Source organism: Diplotaxodon limnothrissa, linkage group LG22, assembly GCF_057381915.1.
Source record: "Diplotaxodon limnothrissa isolate DT_005_m linkage group LG22, D_limnothrissa_male_GT1.1, whole genome shotgun sequence".
In the NCBI taxonomy this organism is placed as follows: domain Eukaryota; kingdom Metazoa; phylum Chordata; class Actinopteri; order Cichliformes; family Cichlidae; genus Diplotaxodon; species Diplotaxodon limnothrissa.
In genome coordinates this window covers 27444863-27467879 of record NC_140616.1, presented here as the reverse complement: position 1 = coordinate 27467879, position 23017 = coordinate 27444863, and the positions used below count along the sequence as shown (strand labels likewise).

The 23017-nt window shown below is 39.6% G+C and overlaps 1 protein-coding gene across 1 annotated transcript; it reads right to left on the bottom strand.

The window, feature by feature from the left end:
• Positions 1-1326: 1326 nt before the first annotated feature.
• Positions 1327-8919, bottom strand: serinc2 (serine incorporator 2). Its single transcript, XM_085345862.1, has 10 exons — positions 8835-8919; positions 6227-6388; positions 5844-6031; positions 5598-5677; positions 4876-5013; positions 4401-4570; positions 3317-3407; positions 3003-3156; positions 1900-2115; positions 1327-1816 (listed from the first exon to the last, which is right to left on the bottom strand). The coding sequence occupies exons 1-10, from the start codon at positions 8871-8873 to the stop codon at positions 1678-1680; spliced, it is 1377 nt and encodes a 458-aa protein (XP_085201988.1). The 5' UTR covers positions 8874-8919; the 3' UTR covers positions 1327-1677.
• Between the last annotated feature and the right edge of the window lie 14098 nt (positions 8920-23017).

Sequence of the window (23017 nt, the reverse complement as noted above, 5' to 3'; positions counted from 1 at the left end):
GCGAGTCCCCAATGACAGCATGATCCTATAACTGGCTTATGCAACTGATCAGCGCCTCATTCTGCATTATATAACAGCATTAGGTTGGCCTGCTGCTCATAGCTGAGCTGTGGATGCACGGGCAGTCACCCACATCAATATGGGTCAATTCACAAAACCACAACTTTGACCAGAAATTCCGCATTTTGTGGTTTTTAATGTGTGCAACTGTACTAGCGCCAGATTACTCCCATAACCAGTCATTGCAGCAAATTAACCTGTTTAGTGACCTATGTCCACAAAGCTGTTACCTGTCAGCCTTATGGGAACACTGGCTTAATGTTATTGTGTCATGTTGTGATTTTTTTTTTTTTGGTTTGTTTTTTTAACAAATTATGCTAAGAGTTTAAATTATCAATTTGTTTTGCCCTAAATAAATGTTGTTTACATATGTGTTTTGGTATTATGTAACTATTAAAAACTTAACCTGCTATAGAATGGTGCAGTTTGCACAAATTAGTTTTCATAAGAACTGGATTGATAATCAGTGGCAACAGATCTTATGGCGTGATGAATCCATATTTGAAATTTTTGGTTCCAAACCTTGTCAGTATGTGGGGAAGAGGTCAGGAGAGAGGTAGGACAGGGAGTGTATGTAGCGGAGGGGGGGGGGGGGGGGGGGGGGGAGGTTGTGAGTAACCCAGAGTGCAAGAAAATCTTATTTTTGTGTGGTTGGAAAAATATTCAAAAATGTCATGAGAACATTGAAGAGAAAATATGCTGTTCAGTCTCCAGGCAAGACTTTATAGGCCAGTCACTTGCTGCTCATCCCCAAAAGATAGCTTGAATAAACAGTTGTGTGTAAGCAGCTTGTTCAGGCTGATCTTGTGATGGGAAAAAGCACATTCCCCCACCACTACTTGCCAAATGGTTGTGTTTGTGCTGGACAAGAGAATTCCGCATAGAAGGAACACAGTGAATAACATCGTCACAGCACCATGTGATCAATGGAGGGCGAACAGTGAAGCATTTGGAAATGTCTGCCAGTCAAGAGTTCAGCAGGCAGCATAAAGTGTTTGAAGCCTAATAAATAAATTTGAAAAAGTCTATATATAAAAGTACAACACATCTTTATAGACTTTGCAATAATTAAAATCAAACAATGTTGCTAATCATGCTGGAGTTAAAGGGAGAACAGTACCATCTGCAGGACAGTAATATTACTGCATACAGGTTTAAAAGAATGTCAGCTTTATTACTTATATTGAGTGAAAGCTACATGTCAAAATTTTTTACAGATATCAAATGTGTGCAAAACATTTAAAGGGCACAATATGTGAAGTGGACAAAAGTGTGAAAAACAAAAACAAAGGGTAGCTCAAATACATCTTAGAAACCTAAACATGTTCCCATCAAACTGAAACAGAGTCAATGATTAAAAAAAAGTATGATGTAAATGTAGTGAAACACCATTCCCCATAGAAGTCAGCATTCATTTGGTAATGACCTATAAAAGGCATATAGTGCTTTCAATTATATTTGCAACAGTGGAGAATGAGGAAAAATTACCTGAGGTGACAAACTGGAATGTGATTAAAGCTCTTAAGCTCTGTTTCTGTACAACATCCAAGCAGAACAAGTTTAAGCAAAAGCTTTCTTTACTTAAGGTACAAATGGCAAAAGTGCAGATGGCGGCTTTTAACTGAAATCCCTGTCAGGGAGCACCAGCGGAGCCACCAGAGTCCAGAGATAGAGGCCCAAGCCGATCCAGCTGGAGCTGATCTTCACCCAGACGGCTGGCATGCTGGACTGCATGGCGTGGTAGTCAGTGTGAGGCCTAGAGAATCACAAGAGACAGTCAGCACTGGGAGAGAAGCGAACCTCTTTAAGGTGTAGTGGCAGCAAACAGGACATACTTACTTGTACCAGTTTGTGAGCGTCATCATGATGTAGAGCGAGGCCAGAAAGAGACTGAAGTGGAAGAAGGAGTAGCTGTAGGTCACTCCATCTTCCTCATTGTCCACAGCCCGTCGGACTCCGTCCTCCCCCGCGGGGGCCTCTTCGCTGGCGGTCAGACCCTGACCTTCCTCAGTCTGCATCAGTCTGTTCACTTGAGCATTGTTGGATGAGCGGATGCTGTGATGGGGAACAGCATGAAAAACTCACTTTTCACAGACAGCAGCAAATTTCAGCAGCTTCTTATTGTGGATGCAGACAAACTGGTTTTGAACTGGTTTCCATTTTGAACTAAGTGAATATTTAGATTTCTTATGCATTTTTTTTCTACGTTTCTCTGTGTGGAGTTTGTGGCGTGTTTATTACAAAGTAGTTTTTTACAGCAACAATTCAATGCCACATGCAAACAAATAATTATATTTTTGGCCACTCCATTATTCACCAGCATGTTTGATGGGTCTTTTTGTATCTACCGAAGAAGAAATGTATCCTGCAGTTGTCTCTCTCTCAGTTGTCACATGAACTTTTAACCCCGTAAAAGTTTTCTGTTCATGGAGGTGATACTTTCTGAAATTTGGTGGTTGGGGCTTACAACACTGAACCTGTCTGATAAGTAAATATGAACACTCTGCGAGTACTTGACTAATCAGTTTTAGTCCAGATTGCAGGTAAAATCTGCTGGCTTACTTAAAGTTTTACATTCTGAGAGTCTGAATCCTCTTTACTGCTACTGCTCATCTCTCTTCCTGCACTGACTCAATGACCTCGCTTGAAAATCTCTATCAACAGCAGCACAACTTAAACATCCTCTATGCTTCCATATATGTTTTATTGTCTTTTTTTAAAAGCTAGTAGCATTTATGTACTACAACAATCCAGTATAGTCATTTGGATGAACAGCAGGGTTCCTTTTTTACACTTCCGCTGCTTAATCAACACAATCGTGTGTTTAACCATGTTGATTTGCTTCAATCTGAAGCATTTTTGATATTTTATGACCCCACTGACAGACAGAGCTTGATAATACATCAAACACTTCTTTTCTTTCAGCAGCAGCAGTAAAATACCTGGCGTAAAGAGTGCAGAACAGGAAAATGATCAATCCCACGATGCCTTGCGCATCCCACCACTGGGTGGTGCCGGGGGCTGAGGTGGGTCCTGGTGCTGGAGTTGGGCTGCTGGATTGGACCAAGCTCAACAGGCTGGGGTTACACTTCCGGTCTGAGGTGGGAAAGCAGGAAGTCGGGTGAGCACTAACAGTTAGCGATGAGAATTGTCTCCATTAAGACCACAACAGCATGTAGCTCTAAAAACATGTGTACTTGTTTTCTTTAGCTTTGAATACACTGCAGCCATACAGTGGCTCAATTATTGGACTTACTGGGGTTGTTGGTCATGGCTGACCAGGTGACATACATGGTGTAAAGGGAGATGAGGGAGGCCTGAAGCAGACCTGAGGTGGGCTGTGCCTCCTGTGGAGACGTGGAGAAAGCCAAACGTTAGAAAAGAAGGCAGCGTCTGTTAATCAAAGGTGTGGCCCTGCTCCTGCAGTCTGCATGTCTGTGTCTTTGGACATGATACTGAGCTTGCCCCTGCTACATCCATCTGAGTGAGTGTGTACAAAGCAGTTAGTGAATATTTTTTTGTAAAAATGCAGTTTGAGTGAAGCACCATCATAGTACCAGCCCACAAAGTCCTTTTATCATTAACACAAACCTCATTATCAAATAAAATCACATCAAGTGCAAGTAACTGAAGTTAGAAGTGAACTCAAACAAATTTAATTTAACATTACACTGGACAGCTGTAATAGCCTGAATTAGTCACCTGATTACTGATCTTTTCTCATGAGAAAAGTATTTTCAGTGATTTTTTTCTCACTTTCTTTGCTACGGCACAGTGAGCGGCAGACAATGCTCCAGTGAAGTTGTCGGGGCTTTAACATACGGTGGCCCTGAGAGGTCAAATGCACCGCAAACAGAAAAGCGCTCCAAAAGCACACAAAACACAATGGAATTGAATAAAACACACTGCAAAGAGAGAAAAAAAAATGATGCAAAAGCTACAAAAAAATAATTACAAAACACAACAGCGTTTCTGTGTTCAACGTTTCTGGGGAGACAGTACCATGACAGAACAGCTGTGGAAGTGACAAGCTAACAGTGAACAGCTAATAGCAAATGTATCTACGGTGTTATATGAATCATGTGTTTAAAACTTGCATCTTTTTCTCCCTACAACACTGATGAACCCTCAGTTGCTTCTAAGTGTATCTCAGTGCAATCCTTTCTGTGATTTCTGCAGCTGGTCCGTGGTGTTATTGCGACCCCAGAATCACTGCCGTCGTGTTTTGCAAGTTTTTTCTTAAGTTCCAATCCGTCTGACCTCTCAGGGCCACCACATTAACGTGGCAGCAGCTTTTTCTGTAAATTATAGAAGTCTATCTCCTCAAGTTTCTACATCACCTGGACTTTGGGCAGAATGGACACAATGGACACAATGATGCAGAATATGAGGTTGAGGCTGATGAAGACTTTGTGCTCTGTGCAGTCGTCAAGTTGGGTGTAAAAGATATAGAAGAGCACAATGGCTGTAAACGCCAAAGCGTAGTTGATGAAGGTGACGGAGAGGAGAGCTGTGGGGACAACACAAGAACAGAATCAGAGACAATCGTTTTAAAGTGCTGGGTCGTATAGTAACACTGACTCACTGAAGTATCAGCTTCTTGATCAAAATCCTAGACTTTTACAGCACAACCTCAAAGTTAGTTCAGTGGCTTTTATGCAGATAAATTATCTGTATAATGATTAAGGAAAAAAAAAAGTAGTACATGTAGTATTATACATAGCCTAATCTTACATAATATCCCGTACTATCCCTTATCTGGGAAACTCCAGCTTCTCCACAGAACTATCACTTGAAGATCTGGTAGTATTATACCTGCAAACCAGCACTTGGTGTTTCCTTCCTCCGCCTTCTCGAGCCAGGACTGGTTCCAGGAATGGGCAAAGTCAATCAGTAGGATGAGCTGGATGATGATGAAGATGAAGGAGCCCACCATGCCGAAGTAATACCACACTTGTAGCAGACAGAATGAGATCGGTTAACTTTCCACAAGTTTGCTCTCTGTGTGGTGTTACAGACATTTGTTTACAACAACATGAATCTGGATCAGGAGCATCGTCATTAAAATCTGATCAGGCCTAACAGATAAGACACGTTTCCATGGTAATGCAAATTCATGTGAGATAAGCCCTGTACTGATAAACAACTCTGAAAGATCTATCACAACAAAGCTAAAACTTTTATACTGAAAGACTTAATTTTATGAGTTACTGACGTTAGAGCTCAGCTCTCTTCTCTGTCGCTGTCCAGGAATCTGTCAATGCTGCATAGCATTGTGGGAAATTTATGCCAAGACTACTGGGTTCATACCAAGTTTTAGACATATCAAAAAAAAACATGTAGATACTACTGAATGTCATACTCTACATCAGTTATGGACTAATACACTAAACAATACAATGGTATGTAACTGAATACTAATATAAGTCCCCACTTTAAGTTTCCATTTTCACAGAATTTCAAAAAGTTTAACTACGGGCATTAAGATTCAAGCTCGAATTTTATCAGAACTGTCCTCACTGTGGCTAAAACCATACCTGTATTAAAGTCTCCATCTGGAATGAAGAACGCTCCCACAGTTATACCAACCAGCACCAGAAACTTGAAGAACCAGAAACTGAGGGAAAAAAAATCAATGTTATTCCATCTATGTACACACAGCAAACCGGTTTATCAGTGTTTGTGTAAATGCATTCTTAAAAGGTGCAGTGTCCACGTTTGGCCACCAGAGGGCAGCATGCTGTGGCAACGTGGAGCAGAGAAAACAAAGCTGCAGCACTAACCCGTTCTGGATGGCTGCTCGGGGATCCTTGCTGCTGCGCACTCGGATCATGATGATGGAGAAGAGGAAGAAGAAGCAGGCCATGGCAAAGCACATGCGGTACACAGACTTGTAGCCCACGATGATGTCACAGTTCACCTTGTTCTCTATGCCAATTATGTGCGAACCGCCGACGCAGAACCCTGGAATCTGACGTGAACGCAAATAGGAAATTAAAGGGTGAAAGGGCAACGGTGGGGTACAACTGATTCATCTAGATTTATCAGGAAGCTCTGGGATAAAATAACCCAATTCAAACATCCAGTTAGGTCACTTTGAAATATCTGTGTTGATGGATTACAGCGGTTAATAAACTGTTTTCATAGCCATTAAATCTCATTCAACCTTTTTAAGATTTTCCTCCATGCCTGGCAGAATCATGATGATGGACACCAGCGTGCCCAGCAGCAGCAGGAAGGAGAAGGCCAGCCGGCTGATGGTGGAGTTGTATGTGGAAGGGCAACATGATGACAGCAGGCAGGAGGCCGAGCCGCACAAACAGGATGCCTGGAGAAGGACGAAAGAGAGAAATATCAGGACAGCTTCATATTTTATGCAACTCAGGGATTGGACTCGGGGGGTGTAGGATAATCAGGATAATGCATGCATGGCTTGCAAACACTGTGGTTAGGAGGGGGGGGGAAACAAAAACAACAAAAAAAGATACTGCTGCTGCTGTCAGGGGCAACCATCTTTCTCTTTCTTCTGCATGTTTTCAGGAGAGCAATGACAAGCCATTTTTTCCTTCCTGTGGTACTAATCAAGTCTGTGATTAGAGATGCCACCATAACAAATCTCTCCTCCTGTCTGTTTCTGATCCGGCGCTGCAAACCGGATCACGCAGGACTTCTGCATGATTCACGCGCTTGCTGCTGAGAGGTGCATGAAGCACCGAGGCGGAGACTGTAGCTGAGAGCAGCCATCCTTCACTAAATATAAGCATGCTCCAGAGGACACGAGCCCAGGGTGTAAACACTGCAGCTGCGCTGAAAAGCATTCGGTTTCTACGGCTGAGCCGGGCCTGTGCCACAGAGTGCTGGCAACAAACAGCATGAACTGAACAGCTGACCAATCGTGAGGTTTCTCCAAGACTGCCAGAAGAAACCGGCTGTGATTGCCATGCATGTCAGCTAATTAAATATTTTGGTTTTACTGTACAACATGAGAAAAGGTGAATGGCAAACTTCAGCACACCTAGAATCTCTTCCAGAAGGTGGATTTAGTGCCACATTTAGAGAAAAACCGCTTGAACGGCAGTATTTGGTATGACCACCTTCATTCTTTAACACAGCCTCATCACTCTTAGGCAGGCTTTCTTGTCATTTCCTTCATCTGCAGGAATAGTTCTCCAGGCTTGCTGAAGGTCATTGAAAGCTCTTCTTTGGATGTTACCAGCCTTTTACTTTGTTTCCTGTCAGGATGATTCCACTGCTGCTGCTTCACTAATGTTGAGGTCTGAGCTCTGCGGAGGCCAATCCATGACTGGTAGTGTGTTCTGTTTTTATCCAGGAACACCAGGAATCGGCAGTTGTTTTCTTTGCTAATGTATCTGTTATGTGTAGACACAAAAATGGTTCAACTCTCTGACTAAGGTGCCTTTTTATGCTTGAATAATTTTTAGGTCAGCGTTACTGTGTCAACAAACAAAAAGATAAGCAAAACAAAAAAAACACTCCCCATTAAATAAACAGGTACAACGATTGGACTAACAAAGAGAGTGAAAAAGCAATGTCTGGCTTCTTGAAATCAGAATACTGCACTATTTTTCAAACTGTAGTCATTTCCACATTTCCAGCTCTTAGAAACTGCAATAAATCTCAGACTCTGTCCTTAACAGCATGAATGATTTCCTCTTCTTGGCAAATGTGGTCATCAGAATGAGAAAAAAAAGTTTCGGTTTTGGTTGACGTGATCTATGGCTCACCATCACAACGTATTCCTGCGCCCAAAACACACCACTGTTACTTTAGATGACACCGCGATGAGGAAGTGACGACATCTGAGTGTGTTAAAAAGTCAAAAGTTCAAAAGCTGCGACCTTGGATTTTGTTTTAGGACATTCGTTCGCTACATTTTCCTTGCAGAACCATCTCTCATACTTTAAATGTTCTAACATGTGACAGGATTTAATGTTAGCTACCGACCCTGGATCCGATATTTGAATATGGCAGTTAAAATAAACAAATAAAATGTTAAAGTAGTGCTTGAAAAACTCAAAATGACGTTGTCTTGGAGGTTTTGTATATGCTTTGAAACACGGATCACAATCTTCAAATTGCCGAGAGGTAATCTAATCAGTTCCCACTGAATGACGTCTTCACTTACGTTTGATTTCAGTTTGAACAAGTCATTAAAAACGTTGGTTTTCATCACAATATGTTGTGTCAGAAGTCTCAAAAACTAGATCATCATTTGCACATGAACAGCACAAACAGTGATGCTGTTTTTTTAATGTGGCACGTGACTTTATATCTGGGGAAACTCCGGAAACTCCACCTTGGACAGCTAGCTGCGTCGTCTACTGATGTACTGACTGAAATGATGTGGGTCGTAGCCGCAAACCTCTCTCCACGTGTCTAAACTCACCATTCATCGTCACTCTAAAACACTAAACCAAGTTACTCACGTTATCTGCTAAAACGCTTCAGAAAGTTGATAATTCCGACGTCCCTCGAATCCAACTATCCAGCACAGATTTCTTTAGAACATTAAAGAAAGTATAAGATCAAAGTAAATGTCACAGGACATGTGTAGTGTTGAGTTTGTCAGTAGGCTAAAGGAAACGAATCTAATTTTAGCGGTTTCACTTGAAGTTGTGTCATTTCCCTTGCCTAATGTCGGCCTGCCTAGTAAAGCAAGGCAAAAGAATTAGATAAAAACAAAGAAATAAAGACGTTTAAAAACTACTACGTATTTCATTTGCCAACACGACAACTGGCAAATGTATACTTACACAACTTCCGAGTGAACCCAGAGCCAAACAAGCACCCATGATGTTTTAATTCCGTAAAAGTCCTCAAAGCTCGAAAAGTTCAGGAAGAAACTGACGCAAAACAATGGAGTCAGGTTAATTATACGGAACACAGTGACAGACGTCCGCACGAGATTTTCAAATTAAAAAAATTCTTTGTCTGCACGTACACAATTCAGGGATGATCCATAACTGAAAACACAAATATTTCAGTTAATCATACATTTTTGCATTAGTTTACACCCTCATATGAAATACAAATAATCCGCGGAACGTTCTGTTGCTGTTAAAACTGTGGCTGCTCTGTTTTACTTTGACGCCTAATCGACTGTACTTCCGGCACTGTTTGGCTAAATTGGGTAAAACTGCGCGCATGACAGTTTTCTCTGGGGCGTTACTGTTAATAACCAGATATTTGGCTTTTGGCCATCCAAAACCTATTGTGATTGGATCCGTGAGTTGTCCCTCCAGAAATGTGGCCAATTATGTGCTAATGCGCAATAGCGAAAATGCCCTTCTTTTACAGGCCTTCAAACACCTAAACCCAAACGTATATCACGTTTTCTTAGAATTCCCTACTAAATTTCTCAGTGAACTATGGTCAAGTAAAAAGAATAGTCATTAAAAAAGCAGAAAGACAATATTAAATAGTATTATTATTATTAACAATGATTTTATTATATGAAAAACATGTTTCCTATTATGTTGTATAGCGTATCTGTTTTAATGAGTGTTCTCTAAAACCATAGGGTGTTGTGTCGTCATCCATTTTATTGACATTTTAATTCTAGTGATCATTTTATAGTGTTCCTTTAAATGCCTTAACATTTAATGTCATAGTGGTAAAGAAATGTTAAATACATGTTTATTTGATTTATTACAGCTTACAGCACAAATAAAAAAAGAAAAGAAAAAGTAAAAGTAAAAGTAAATTTAAAAAAAAACTGAAGGTGAGTTTAAAGCAGTAGGGTGCAAACCTCCATCTGTTTGTGTGCCTGACCTTCAGGGACGCGGTGAAGGTGTTCAGCTGTGAGTAATTTGTTACGGTGCAAGGATCTATTTTCCGCCTCTTCACACTTGCTTTCTCTACCAGATAAAAAGATGTTCAAATCAAACCCTTTGATACATAAAATCATGACTATAATCAATCCGATGTTTTTCCAAACATTCCGTGTCCTGTCATTAGACTTGTTCTAGATGCCATTTGATAATAAGAGGTCCACTGAACAACGTATTTAGAGTGTAAAATTGCCTGTTGACTAAAACAACCTCAGAAAGCGCTTTGCCATTACAGCATCGCTCTTCTTCTCTTAATGTTTTAAGGTGGAAGCCTTAAACAGCCTTGGCATGCATATTGCACTCTCACTGCAATCTCTGCAGTAGGAAGGATTGAAATATTTGTGGTATTTAGGACTAAAGACATATGGTGGACTTATCTGATTTAGTCAAAGGGCATGTAAACAAGTGATACTGCTTCTGATCATCTGAACGTATAAAAAAGGCGCACCCCTCACTCATAAAACAATGGTACAAACCTTTGAGCCACAAGACTAAGCCCAGAAAAGAAAAGTAACAACGGAAATTGTAGCAAATTACCTTCAAAATAAAATAAAGCTATTCAGATCAATGACTGTAGAAAACAGATTACAGAAGGCAAAATCAATAATATTAAGAGGTGGAATCTGTTTTGATCACGATAATTGGTTTGTGTTGATTTCATGATTGTTAAACATCTGCGATAATTTTGTCATGAAGGGTTTTCAAAAATTAAGGAAGAGAAGAGGGTCAATATCTATTTGGTAAGTAGAAAATGATACAGTAGCCAAAGGCTTACAAAGGTTATTATGTAAGGTTGCCATTCTTGTACACTTGTGTTTTGGTTTGCACTTTGCACCTCCTTACACTCAGCTGCACAAGTCTGCCCTTTAACTTATGTTATTATTGTTGTTGTTGTTGTTGTTGTTGTTGTTGTTGTTATCAATAATAATAATAATAATAAATCATCTATATGCTATTTGCATATTTTTAATTGGTTGTTTTCACATTTTCTATTTTATTTAGTCAAACTCTTCAAGCTTTCCAAATCCCTCCTGCTTGTTTTTAACTTTTTATGGCTGTCACTGTCGTCCACTAAATACAAAGCGGATTTGCTGTCATTGTAAAATTACTTGACATTACAACTAAGTACTGCTTTATTTTTTTTAATCCATATATTCAATGAATCTTTCTGTTTCTGTCATCTTGCCTACTTTTTCTAACGCTTGCTGTTGCTCTTATTTTGAAGGCCGAGTTACCCTCTCTTCCTGTATCTCCCGGCCTAAGCACGTGCGTCTTGACCCGCCTCCTTGTTGCCGCTGCTGAGCGCGCAGTGAAGCGTTCCTCTGTCCGTGTGCTGTCACCGCTCATCATTTAGTCCACCGTGCCGCGGGTCCGGCGCTGTCATCTGGAATGAGGCGGTGTGGTGTGTCGTATCGGACGGACTCCTTGACACTGCGCACATTCTCTTCTTCGTCCCTGCGGAAGATGGTGGCTGGCGGCTAATTCCAACTTCTTACTCCTTGGCGGTCCCTTATGCCCCCCCTCGCCTGAAGCGCACTGAAATCAGTTGGTGAGTGTTCGTCGTTGCGCACATATACCTACACTTGTTCTGCTCTACAGGTAGGACAGCAGACTGTTGCCTGCTCATGTGCCTCCGAGGCAGACTGCAGGAGAGCTGCTGGTTCCATAGATTAAAGGCAGGGTGGAATTATTGTGGCATGCTGGAGCCATTATGTGCGCCGAAAGTGATTAAAAAAGAGAGAGAGAAAGCAACAGGAGCATCGACTTATCTGCCAGCAGCACTCACATCTGGCACCAGCTGAAGGCTCGTTCAAACCGAACAGCACCTTATTGTAAACGTTGACAGGTGTCAACTCCAGCAGCCTACCTGTCAACTCCGTATGAGCTGGTAGCACTGAGCGCATCAGCTGTTCACATAAAAATGCCACAGGCTCCCAGCAGCGAGGTTGATGGTAGCTGGATTATCTGCTTTGGTTTATTAAAAGGTGGGTAAACTGTGACCTTCAGGCATGAAGTGTTGAGATAATTCTCAGGCTGCGTTTAAAATGATTGAAAACAATGATGGATGTTCGCAGGAGAACAGGCTTTTGGTTTTATTTTAAAGGAGACCTTTTTTTCATAAGGATACAGATACATAATCTACCACAAACATCACTACAAGAGGCTGGAAACTCTAAACCTTCACTAAAATTAATCTTTTATAATGCTTCATACCTGCCTGTTATATATTAACAGGTGACACTGTTAAACCCTTTAATCTACTAAACTCTTAATAGCCTTGCTATGTTTGTCCTTATCCATGAGTTTCAGACCCCCTAGTGAGCAAAGGGCCTTGAACAAGCCTCAGTCTTTATGCTTTGGTGAAGCTAAACATGTTCCCAAAAACAGCTCAGGATTTAAAACCCTGTCTGCCTGCCTCTCTGTGTTGCATCGTCTTGCACGAGCTCTGTAGTGAATCATAGTTGTACAATGTCAGGTAAAGAAATTGCAGTCCGGGGTCGGCCTGGGTGTTAGCAGAGCCTTCCTATTTTTCATAGTCATTTTAGCTCCGAGGCACTTGGTTTCAATTTATGATTTCACCCTGTGTTAATTACATCACCATGAGGTCATGTTTGAGAATCAGCCTCAGTTCTGATCAGTAGCTGGCACCAGTGGGGCTTTTTTTTTGGCCTCTGTGATGCAGTGATACCTGTCAATCACGCTGTGTGGGCAATGCGGTCTCAAACCAGTGGCTCCCTTTGTTTTTCACAAAACCACTAAAGGAATGTGAAAATTAAACTCTTGATTTTGCTGAACCTCAATAGCAGTGGATGTAGACACATATATAGTTTGTCTTCATTAAATTAAAATTGACTATATTCAAAGCTGTTGGGCTGCTATTTGTTATGAAATGGAATACTTTTAATTTTATTTGTTCTTGGATAGGTAAGGCTCAAAGTGGCCCGCAGAGCTTTCTAGTTACTCTATTTCAATGTGGGCCTACACATTTTTTCTTTTTCACTGTTGTTCTGTTTTTCTAGTATTTAAAATAATCAAATATTGCAGTGATTATAGTTAAATAATCCTCCTAACCAGCCAACTGCAGAATAGTCACATGTGGTAGAATATTAATATATATCGATAGGTTAATTTATACTTAATAGGCGGTGGCGACTTCATTAAGATAAGATTAGACCTTAGAGTATAAAGCTCCTTGAGGCAACTGTTGTTGTCATTTTGACACTGTATAAATAAAACTGAATTGAATTAGACAGCATGTACTTTATTTATTCAAACATCGGAAAATTTGTGACAACAGTTAAAAATGTTTTTGAGACAATAGACATGGCTTAATAAGCAGGTATTATAACGCTCCATTATGTCTCAAGGCTCCGTACCTTTTTGTTTTTATGTAGGAAATTGTTGTAAAATAGCGCTTTTGTAAAGATTACCAAACCCTGCCCGTGTTGTTATTAATTTTTATTCATTTATTTTTGAGTTTTGGTCGTGTTTATTGTAACTTATTCGTTCTTCTACAAAAGGAATCCTTTTGATGTTAAAAAAAAAAGACCTATTGTAACCTTTTATACTGTATAGTCACAGCAGTGTTGGCAAACAACTGCCTCAGCAAGATTAGCATTTATCTAAAGTTGTGTTTCTAGCTATTTGAAGAATATTGTCATTACTTAGTGGGGCTGTTTAGGTTTCATTCAACTCCCAGTATGATACCAGGAATTTGGAAGTGGGTAACAGTTGCGTAATTCTCGGTTTAAAACAAAAAATAGAGCCGATCTGATTTTTATTGGTAGGCCAGTATTATTGACCGATGTTAACTATTTGCTGATCTATTTGCTAATAAGGGAAAATTTAACATTGTACATTATTTTACGTTGTACAGTTTTCCACCAGAGGGCACTCAGCAGTATTAGGAAAACATACGTTTGCAACCCCATACATAAACGCAACAACCAGCTAAATGGAGAGCGTCAAAGAGTATAGTACACATAACAAAAGTTAGGGAAATCTGTTTATGTTTCGTGTGTCTAAAAGAGCAAAAAAAACAAAACCTGGCTGATATATTAGAATATTTTGGATTTTTAAAATCACCAAATATTGTTACTGACATTGATCTTAAAAATCCTATATACATATAATCCTATATACATATAATCCTATAATATAGGATTATATGTATATAGGATTATATGTATATAGGACCTATATACATATAATCTTATATACATTGGGCTTTAACCAAAATGGCAAATGAGTTCCATTTTATGACAGAAGCCTGGGTAATGAACAGCATCTATCTTAGGTTATGAGCTACTAGTAACTTGGCCTAAACAAGAAACTTTTATTCTTGTTCATGCTCTGCCAACTCTGGTCAGAGCAGATAGTTATTGTGCTTGTGATATTCCAAACGTGTTGCCACCTAGGAAGTTGCAGAATACCCTCTGGTAATTTGTTGAATGCTGGTGCCAATAGATCACCAAATAGCTAAGATCACCCAATAATATCGGACTGCCAATAAATCAGTCAGGCTCCACTTTTTGCTAAACAGTCTCAATGAGAGCAGTGCGAATAAACCAAAACAAATGAACAGCGAAACCAAAACAAGTAGCTAAAATAGGCTCAAAAGCTTTGTAAAGCTGCTTACATAAGAGGTGTCACTTTTAACGTATGTTGTTGGCTTACATTTAGCTTTAAATGAATTGACCATTTTGTTACATTAAAACAAATCTTTCTTAAATAGTGATCATACCAGCTCTGATGTTGGTAAAATACAAAAACATAAAAGTTTCGAAGCTTTTCAAATGTACTTGTGTAAGCATTATACGATGCAGGAGTGGAAGGATTGTACTGCATCCTGGTCTTTCTTGAGAATCAGTCTTCACGTCACTTTGTTTTAACATTGATGATGGCCGACAGATGATGGCATCACACCATGCTCTCCTCCCACCCGTTGTGATTTCGCAGTCCCAGAAGTGCCAGATGTGGTTCGTTGCTCAGTCCTTTATCAGTAACCTCCTGAAAACAGTTCCAGTCAGCATAATTTTATCTTTTACAAGAACCAAGCATGCCAATGTTATCAGTAATCAGGTGACTGCTCTACCTATAAAACTGTTTAATCTTCAGTGGCCTCCACATTGCTGAGCAGCTTATCTTCAGCTCTTATCTAACAGTTCCTCTCATTAAAAGCCAAGACTGAGTAAGAACTAGCGTGTATCGAAGTTTAAGCAACACTGATGATCTTTAGACCAAAGATATTAAAAGCTGATGTGTTGTGTTGAGCAAAATTCTGTAATAATTCTCAAAACTTGAACATTTTGTTGGCAAAAAGATTAGAGGGATTAGTTTACAATATATGATAAGTGGACTGGTTTTTATATAGCGATTTTCTACTTGAGCACTAAAAACACACTTTAGATTGATTCTCAACAGCAACTTTAATGACTAATTTATTACAGATTACGCATTAACAAATTTACAGTATGGAGGTTAGCTATAAGCCATTTATCCAGCTAAAATGCACCATTGTCGGTAGTTCTAGTGTTTAGTTTTTTTTTAATGTAATTAGGTAGTCTAACGAGGTAGTCCTGCTGCTAATACCACAGATTGTTTTAGAGGTGGGAGAAAATGTCATACTTAGCCATACTGCTAAACTATTGCAATACTTTTATGATATTAAAAGTTAGATTAAAAATTGCTGTTATTCTAAAAGGTTCATCCACCAATTTAACCCACTAGAGCAGGGGTGGGCAATTCCAGGCCCCGAGGGCCGGTGTCCTGCAGGTTTTAGATCTCACCTTGGGTCAACACACCTGAATCACATGATTAGTTCGTTACCAGGCCTCTGGAGAACTTCAGGACATGTTGAGGACCTAATTTAGCCATTTAAATCAGCTGTGTTGGTTCAAGGACACATCTAAAACCTGCAGGGACACCGGCCCTCGAGGCCTGGAGTTGCCCACCCCTGCACTAGAGTCACTATTTAATAACTTATAGTGGTGGCATTTATCATCTTGCAGTAAAGAAGATGAAACTCAGAGGTTGTAAATGGCAAACAGCAGGAGAAAGCTAACAACGGAGCCACTAAACTAATCCGATGCATTATTAAAACTGAATGATAACGATAGACACACACACCAATACCATAATGGAGTAATGACATCATGGCACTTTGACTTTTTGGAGATATTGTTTTCTTATTGGGTTATACAGATATTTTAATATGTAAGTAACAATACTGTAATCGAAAGGACCCGACGCGACTCAGAAGGTCACGTTTTGCTTTTTATTATATTCACAGTGTTTCTGTGGCTTTTCACTGTGCGCTTCAACACTTTGCAGTGCTCACTGTTCCGACTTTGCACCGGCTCTTTGCTCCAGCAGCTCTCTCCTCCTCTGCGGCCTGGCCGCTACTGAAATAGGGAAGGCATGATTAGATGATGCTTGCCGGCTGCGAAAACCAACCTTCCCTGACACCACATTCTGAACCCGCTGCTCCACTCCTTCCCTGCAGCTGAGCCACAAACCACACCAGCCACAGATACATTTAAATAATAATTGTTATAAAAATCTTTATGATAAAAAACACATATACACACTCACAAATGACATGTTCATCAGAATATTAAGTACGCTAATGATCAATCAGACTTTATTTATGCAGCACTTTGCAAAGAAATCAACTCAGCTCAGAGTGTTATAAGTAACTGACAAAATCTTGACAAAAAAATCAATGCATTTAGAAATGACCGTATCCACAAAGCTGATGAATCTAATTTTGAAAATGATCAGCTTGTTTCAATTTCAGTTTATTTTTATTTATATAGTTGCTTTAAAGCATTTTATATGGGAAGATAAAGAACCTACAACCTTAAAGAGAAAACACCAACAATCAGACATTCCTTTATGACAAACCTTTTGGCAACGGCGGGAAGAAAGAACTCCCTTTTAACAGGAAGAAACCTCTAGCAGAACTTGACTCAGAGAAGGGCAGCCATGACAAGTGATAGTTATCCTGCTGGAGGCACTTTGTTAACTTCTTTTAGTCCTTTGAGATTCAATAACCCCAACCCTATGTTTTGGAGATGGAAAAAACTAAATTTGGAAAAAAAAATTAAATAGCACCCCCCTCAGTTTGGAAAGGATTACAAATCTATTAGGGTTTACATTTGCCAAAATAAATCCGCCTTGATGATCCCCAAGAATTTTGGGAAAATATTCTGCGGACTGTTGAGGTCTGTTTCATTTTTTGGAAGCTTTCTGTTACATCTGACATGAAACTAACAAAGAATGTTATAAAAAATAACATCACACCAACAGTTAAACATGGTGGTGGTAGTGTGATCTAGGGATACTTTGCTGCTTCATGACCTGGACAACTTGCCATAATTGATGGAACCACGAGTTCTGCTCTCTATCAGAAATTCGTAAAGGGGAATGCTCAGAATGTTTCAGTGAGACTTATGCTCTGGCCCTTCTTTCATAGCTCAAGACTGAAAGTAAAGGACCACGTGTTGTTTTGAAGCTGCGATGTGTGAACACATCTGCTGTCTGCCTTAAATTTGTGCTCGAAGATGGATGAAGTTTTGATGAAGATGGGCCCACTTTTAAAGTTGGAATTTCGACTCTCTGCTGCAAGAGAGAGACGGCAACAGCTAACTGTCGCCTGTCGCTAACAGTTTTACCACCAGGTGCTGAATGCAATTCCCATTGATTATGGGGTTTGCCTATTTGAGGTTGGAAGCAGTAATTTTCTGTGCAAAATGCAAGTCATTCATTATTCCTATGTATTGACCAGTGACCTATAAGAGTGTAGTCCAAGCCGCTACTTCTGTAAAGCCTGTTGCCCTTTACTGTGACCTATGGCTTGCTGCCATTTAGCTGCTGCTACTTTTATCTTTCTGCCATTAAAACATGTCAGTCAGTTCTTTTCCCACCTGGCTGTGGAGGGCATATGAAATGGCAGGGATGTTTTGCTGAGATGCAGAGGACAGCAGATGATAATAGGAACAGAGGGTTGTGTTAGACTGTTCTGACCTCAACCTCTTCATGCCTGTTTTCACAGCAGCCCTGCCAGTGGGGTGGCAACAAAACTTCATAGCATGCCACTGCCTGACTCTATGGGAAAGGACGGGGGTTCATCAGTGTCATCTCTCCTGCTGCCAGCTTATCCATACTGATTAGATGGGAAGGGAACAGTCGATGATGGGATGGATGGTTTGCTATGGAGACAAAGGCTTTTTTGTAATTCCCAAGGCATCCATCAAATCCACAGGTCAATGACCCTATCAGTGTATCAGACCATACAATAGAATCCGCTGCTTCGTTTTTCTCTGTAATTATAGCGTGAGATGCTTACTGCCCCAGAAACGGGCACAGCATCTCAAAACAGTTTGTCAGACATCAACCATGTGACGAATTCATTCTGCTGATTGGTAAATGAAGAGGCTGTCAAAGAGTGAAAGGTTCAGATGTTTCAGTTTCAGTGTTTCGGTGGGCACCATTGAGAAGTGTTTGGTTGAGGAGGCCTCGCTGTGGCTGTACCTGGCAACTTGGCACATTTGCATCTACGTATGGCAGCAAGGTGGAAATATTAGAAAATCTTAAATGTTCAATTAAAACATTCTGATTTTTAACAGTTAAACCCACTGTAGATTTGTGATCTGTCCCGATTCTCAAAGGGAAAGAGAAGAGCTTTGACATCCATTATACAACTAATGTTCTTGAACAAATATTCATTGAACCTTCAAGAACTCAAAAGGTTTTTAGACTACTACTATTTCAATGTGAGAGTCTTTATTGAATACTTCCATTGTTATTGGTAGTTGGCAACTGCCAACTGCTGGAGGTTGCTTGTTGTCACTATGTGAAAGTGGTTACAAAGCTATATAGTACTGTATGGAAGTCCTGCTTGGGATTGCTTTGGTAACTAGGAAATTTGCTCAGGTGCTAGGCAAAATAGATCACAAAGAGGTTTGTGGTGCAGCACAAAACATTGTTCCTGGGTTTCATTGCAGATTTTCAGCTTTCATGACCACTTGGAGGTTATTTGCCATCTCCTAGCAACCAAGATGATTATAAGGAGGTTTTTGGTGCAGTACTCTTTGCGATCATGTGACCAAGTTCCAGCAACCACATGCCAACCATTCTAGGAATACACATTTATCCCTTGCAAATGGGGGGTGCCAAGGGGTTAGCAACAAATGTTGCTCTGCTGCAGACACAGAATTGAACTGAATAAATTCAGCTGCTTAGATTGCCCTTTTTTGTTGTAGTCAGAACTGTTGATCAGTGTATCCTTACTAATGATGAAAATACTTTATTCTCTTAATCTGCTGCTCTCCTTGCCTTTGTGGGGCTTTATAGTACACTGTTTGGTATTGTGGTTCACCCTCACCTCCCTCATATTGTTATTTGTAGCTAATAGCTGTTTTCAAAAAGAGAAAAATCCACACACTCACATCCTTCTGGTGTCAGATTAGGCTCTAATCTGTTCATTTCTGGCACTTTGAAAACTGGAGATGTGCAGCTGTGCCATGGATGTTATTTTTCTCTTTTGCTGTGAGTAGGGCTGGGCCATATCATACCATTCACGGTAACACCGGTATAATGTTGGGCAACGATAAGAAAATGAAATATCGCGATAAAATATGGGTAAAACGCCCATGCGCAGTGCCTTTGTTTTTCAATCCTTTGATTTTTCTGAAAATCGACAGTGCCCCTTATAATCCTGTGTGCCTTATGTATGAATTCTGGTTGTGTTTACTGACCTCGAAACAATTTTATGTCGTACACGGCACTCGAAAATCTGTCAACTGTTTTAGTACGACTAAGCTACGAACCCGCACCGCTTGATGGATTGTCGGAGCATTACGGCTATCGTAGGCAGGAGCCTCGCGGAGTGATACGTACTGTGCTTCAACATAATATTACCGTATTGTGTGTGTATAACCTCTTTTTAAGTTTTGTGGATATTATACGTGGTTATGCTGAGGATATGTCGGCCAATTTCCACTTGAAATGCCTTTTGGTCAGCAAGGAATTTGTATTTGCACTGTTAAATTTTTATATAACTTTAATGCACATAAAAACAGCTGCTTGTTTAAGTGTAAATACATTGATGGGGTTTTTCTTTTTGCACTAATAAAGTTGTGGAGTTGTAAAGTATTTTGTCTAGTGTCAATTATATCGTCAGTTATATCGTTATCGCAAATTTTCAAATGTATATCGTGATAAATATTTTTGGTCATATCGCCCTGCTCTAGCTGTGGGGGCTTTTTTCTGGAGAGACGGTTTGAAAATGCTGACCATTGTTCCTCTATTTAAACTATAGAACACATATACAGCCAATGACATCCGTCCTTGCACTTTTCAATGTTGTGGATTCCTGATGTAGGTAAACAGGTTATATTTTAGCCCTATTTCATGTCTGGTCACTGAGATATAGTTGCTGTTGTTTTTTTCAGGAGAAGCTAAAGGAAATGCTGGGAAAATGCTCTTTGCTGATAAGTTTAAACTTCAGTATAGAATTGGCTCTAACATCCTCCTCTATCACTGTTAGGTTAGAATTAGGAGGTCAGTGCAGCTTTAGTCACAAACAAACCCAACACAAAAGTGAGATGCCTCTGCTGACATAGGGTGACAGCTCTGTGTGCGCATGTGTGTTTGTGTGGACCAATGCCCCAATTGCCCGGGCAGCACATGTAGCTGCATCCGCCTGTGCCACATCGCTGCTGACACAACACTCTCTTCAGAGGATGCCTCAGGGTGGATGATGGCCTTGGTTGCACTTTGCAAAGCAACAGGTCTTATGCCAATATATTGATATGACAGCAGTATGCACTGTCCTTCTTGCATCATGCATGTGCTGTGTAGCAATGGATATTACTAATTTAAGACTGTATACATACTATAATAATTATCATGCCAAAATTTGGATAAAAATCAATTTATTAATGCAAAATGTTCTTTATTGTCAAGATTTCTCAGATTTATTGTGTATCAACATTGGTTTTGGACTCTTGTTTAGAAAATAGTTAGCAAATAGCTTTTTGGACTCTTAATATCACCAGTGGGATTATAAATGATAAACAAAAACCTATCATGTATCATGAGTATGCTAGTTATTCGGATGAATCGTTAATATATAGGGCAAAGGTCATGAAATAGAACTCACAGATTCCTAATCTGAGTCCAAAGGTTTAAAATGTTTTCTAATTCTTTCTGATCCATGTGCACCTTAGTTTGCTGTGGGGAAAAAAAGCATGTGCTCTGTTTCTGATTTAAAAAAAATATTATTTTTTTTTTTAACAAGGATAACTTGAATAAATACAAAATGCAGTTTTTATATGTTTTCATTAGATTCCAAACCTACCTGGCCCTATGTAAAAAGTAATTGGCCTCTAAAACTAATAACTGATCGTGCCACTGTGGGCAGAAAAAACTGTAGTCAAACATTTGTGATAACTTGCAACTTACTTCGTTGCAGAATTTTAGCTACATTGGATATTTCTTGAGTTTTTGAGCCTGGACTTTTAATGGCTCTAAAATAAAGGTGGTTGAACGGCCAAATCAGAGGTAGACTTGTAAGTGTGTTTCAGATCATTGTCATCTGAAGTGTAAAACTCATGAAACTCATGGCCAGACATTCTTCTTTAGGAAGAGAGCAAAACTCATGGTTCCATCAGTTATAGCAAGTTGTCCGGGTCCTGAAGCAACAAAGCAACTCCTGACCATCACACTACCACCACCATATTTGTCTCATCTCTCTATATACTGTACTGTATATAGCAGAGATGACAATAAAGTTTACTTTGACTTTGACTGTTGGTGTGATGTTCGTTTGTGAAATGTCGTGTCAATGCAGAGAATATTTTGTCCGAATTCCTGGGGATCATCAAAAAGGTTTTTTGGCAAATGTGTTTGTATTCTTTTTCTTAATCAATAGTTTTAGTCTTGGAACTAAATTGTAGATGCCATTTTTTGCCCAGTCTCTTCCTTATTGTCGAGTCATGAACACTCTCCTTAACCAATAGAAAGCTAGGCTTGTAGTTTTTTAGATGTTGTTCTGGGTTCTTTTGTGACCTCCTAGGTGAGTGCTTGATGCACTCTTAGAGTAGTTTTTGCTAGGCTGGCCATCCTTAGGAGGGGTAACACTGCTAAGTTTTCTCCAGTTTTGGATAATGGTTCTCAGTGTTGTTTGCTGAAGTCCCGAAGCCTTGGAAGTAGTTTTCTTTTGTTTTGAATCCAGATAGATGGATGACAGTAACGTTGTCTCTCATCTGTTAAGTTTCTTTAGATTGTGAAATAAGTGAGAAATTAGGAAAGGGCGAATATTTTTCACAGTACTGTATGTTTCCTTTGTTAATCTGTTTGCAAGGGTTTTTACATGTTTATTTTTTTTACCATGTTATTCCTGGAGGACTCCTCTCGAAGTTGGATCAAACTCTTAAAATTAATGTTTTTTTAATGACGTAACTCAAATAAGATAAGTATTATAAGTTGCAACATTAAGTTCAAAGACATCTATATTAGTGTAGTTGTAAGTTTAGTTTTCTTTTTTCTTGATTTCTTTTTTTTATAGCTGTCTGTCATTTAATTAATCGATTATCCTTTTTCGATGTTGAAGCCTTTCATTGAACTACCAAATAAACAAATTGACGCTCGCTTTCTGGCCAGATTTGTGGCAGCACTTCTGCTATCATTTAGTTTGTATTTAAAAAATAAAATGCAGACAAAATGGTAAACATTAGTTTTTGACTCCCAGTGAAAATAGTTTTCTTTACAAATAACTCTCTCACTGAACTAACACAGCCAATCCCTCAACATGTTTGTACTCTCTGCTCATATTGCCTTCATGTTAAATATTTTTTTCTTTTTAAAGAACTTATTTTAACATTGAACTCAACAACAAATAAATCCTCCCTAACAGAGAAAGTAACGTCAAGGGCCAAATTACTTTATATGTCTTTACATCAATATATGGGCCACAAGTAGCGCTGAAGTGGGCTGCTAGTGGTCCTGGGCTGCGAGTTTGAGACCTCAGGTCTAAGTGGTTGATAACTTAAGAAAATTTGGTGGTTCATTAAAGGAAGCATTGTGATTTTGTAAGCCAT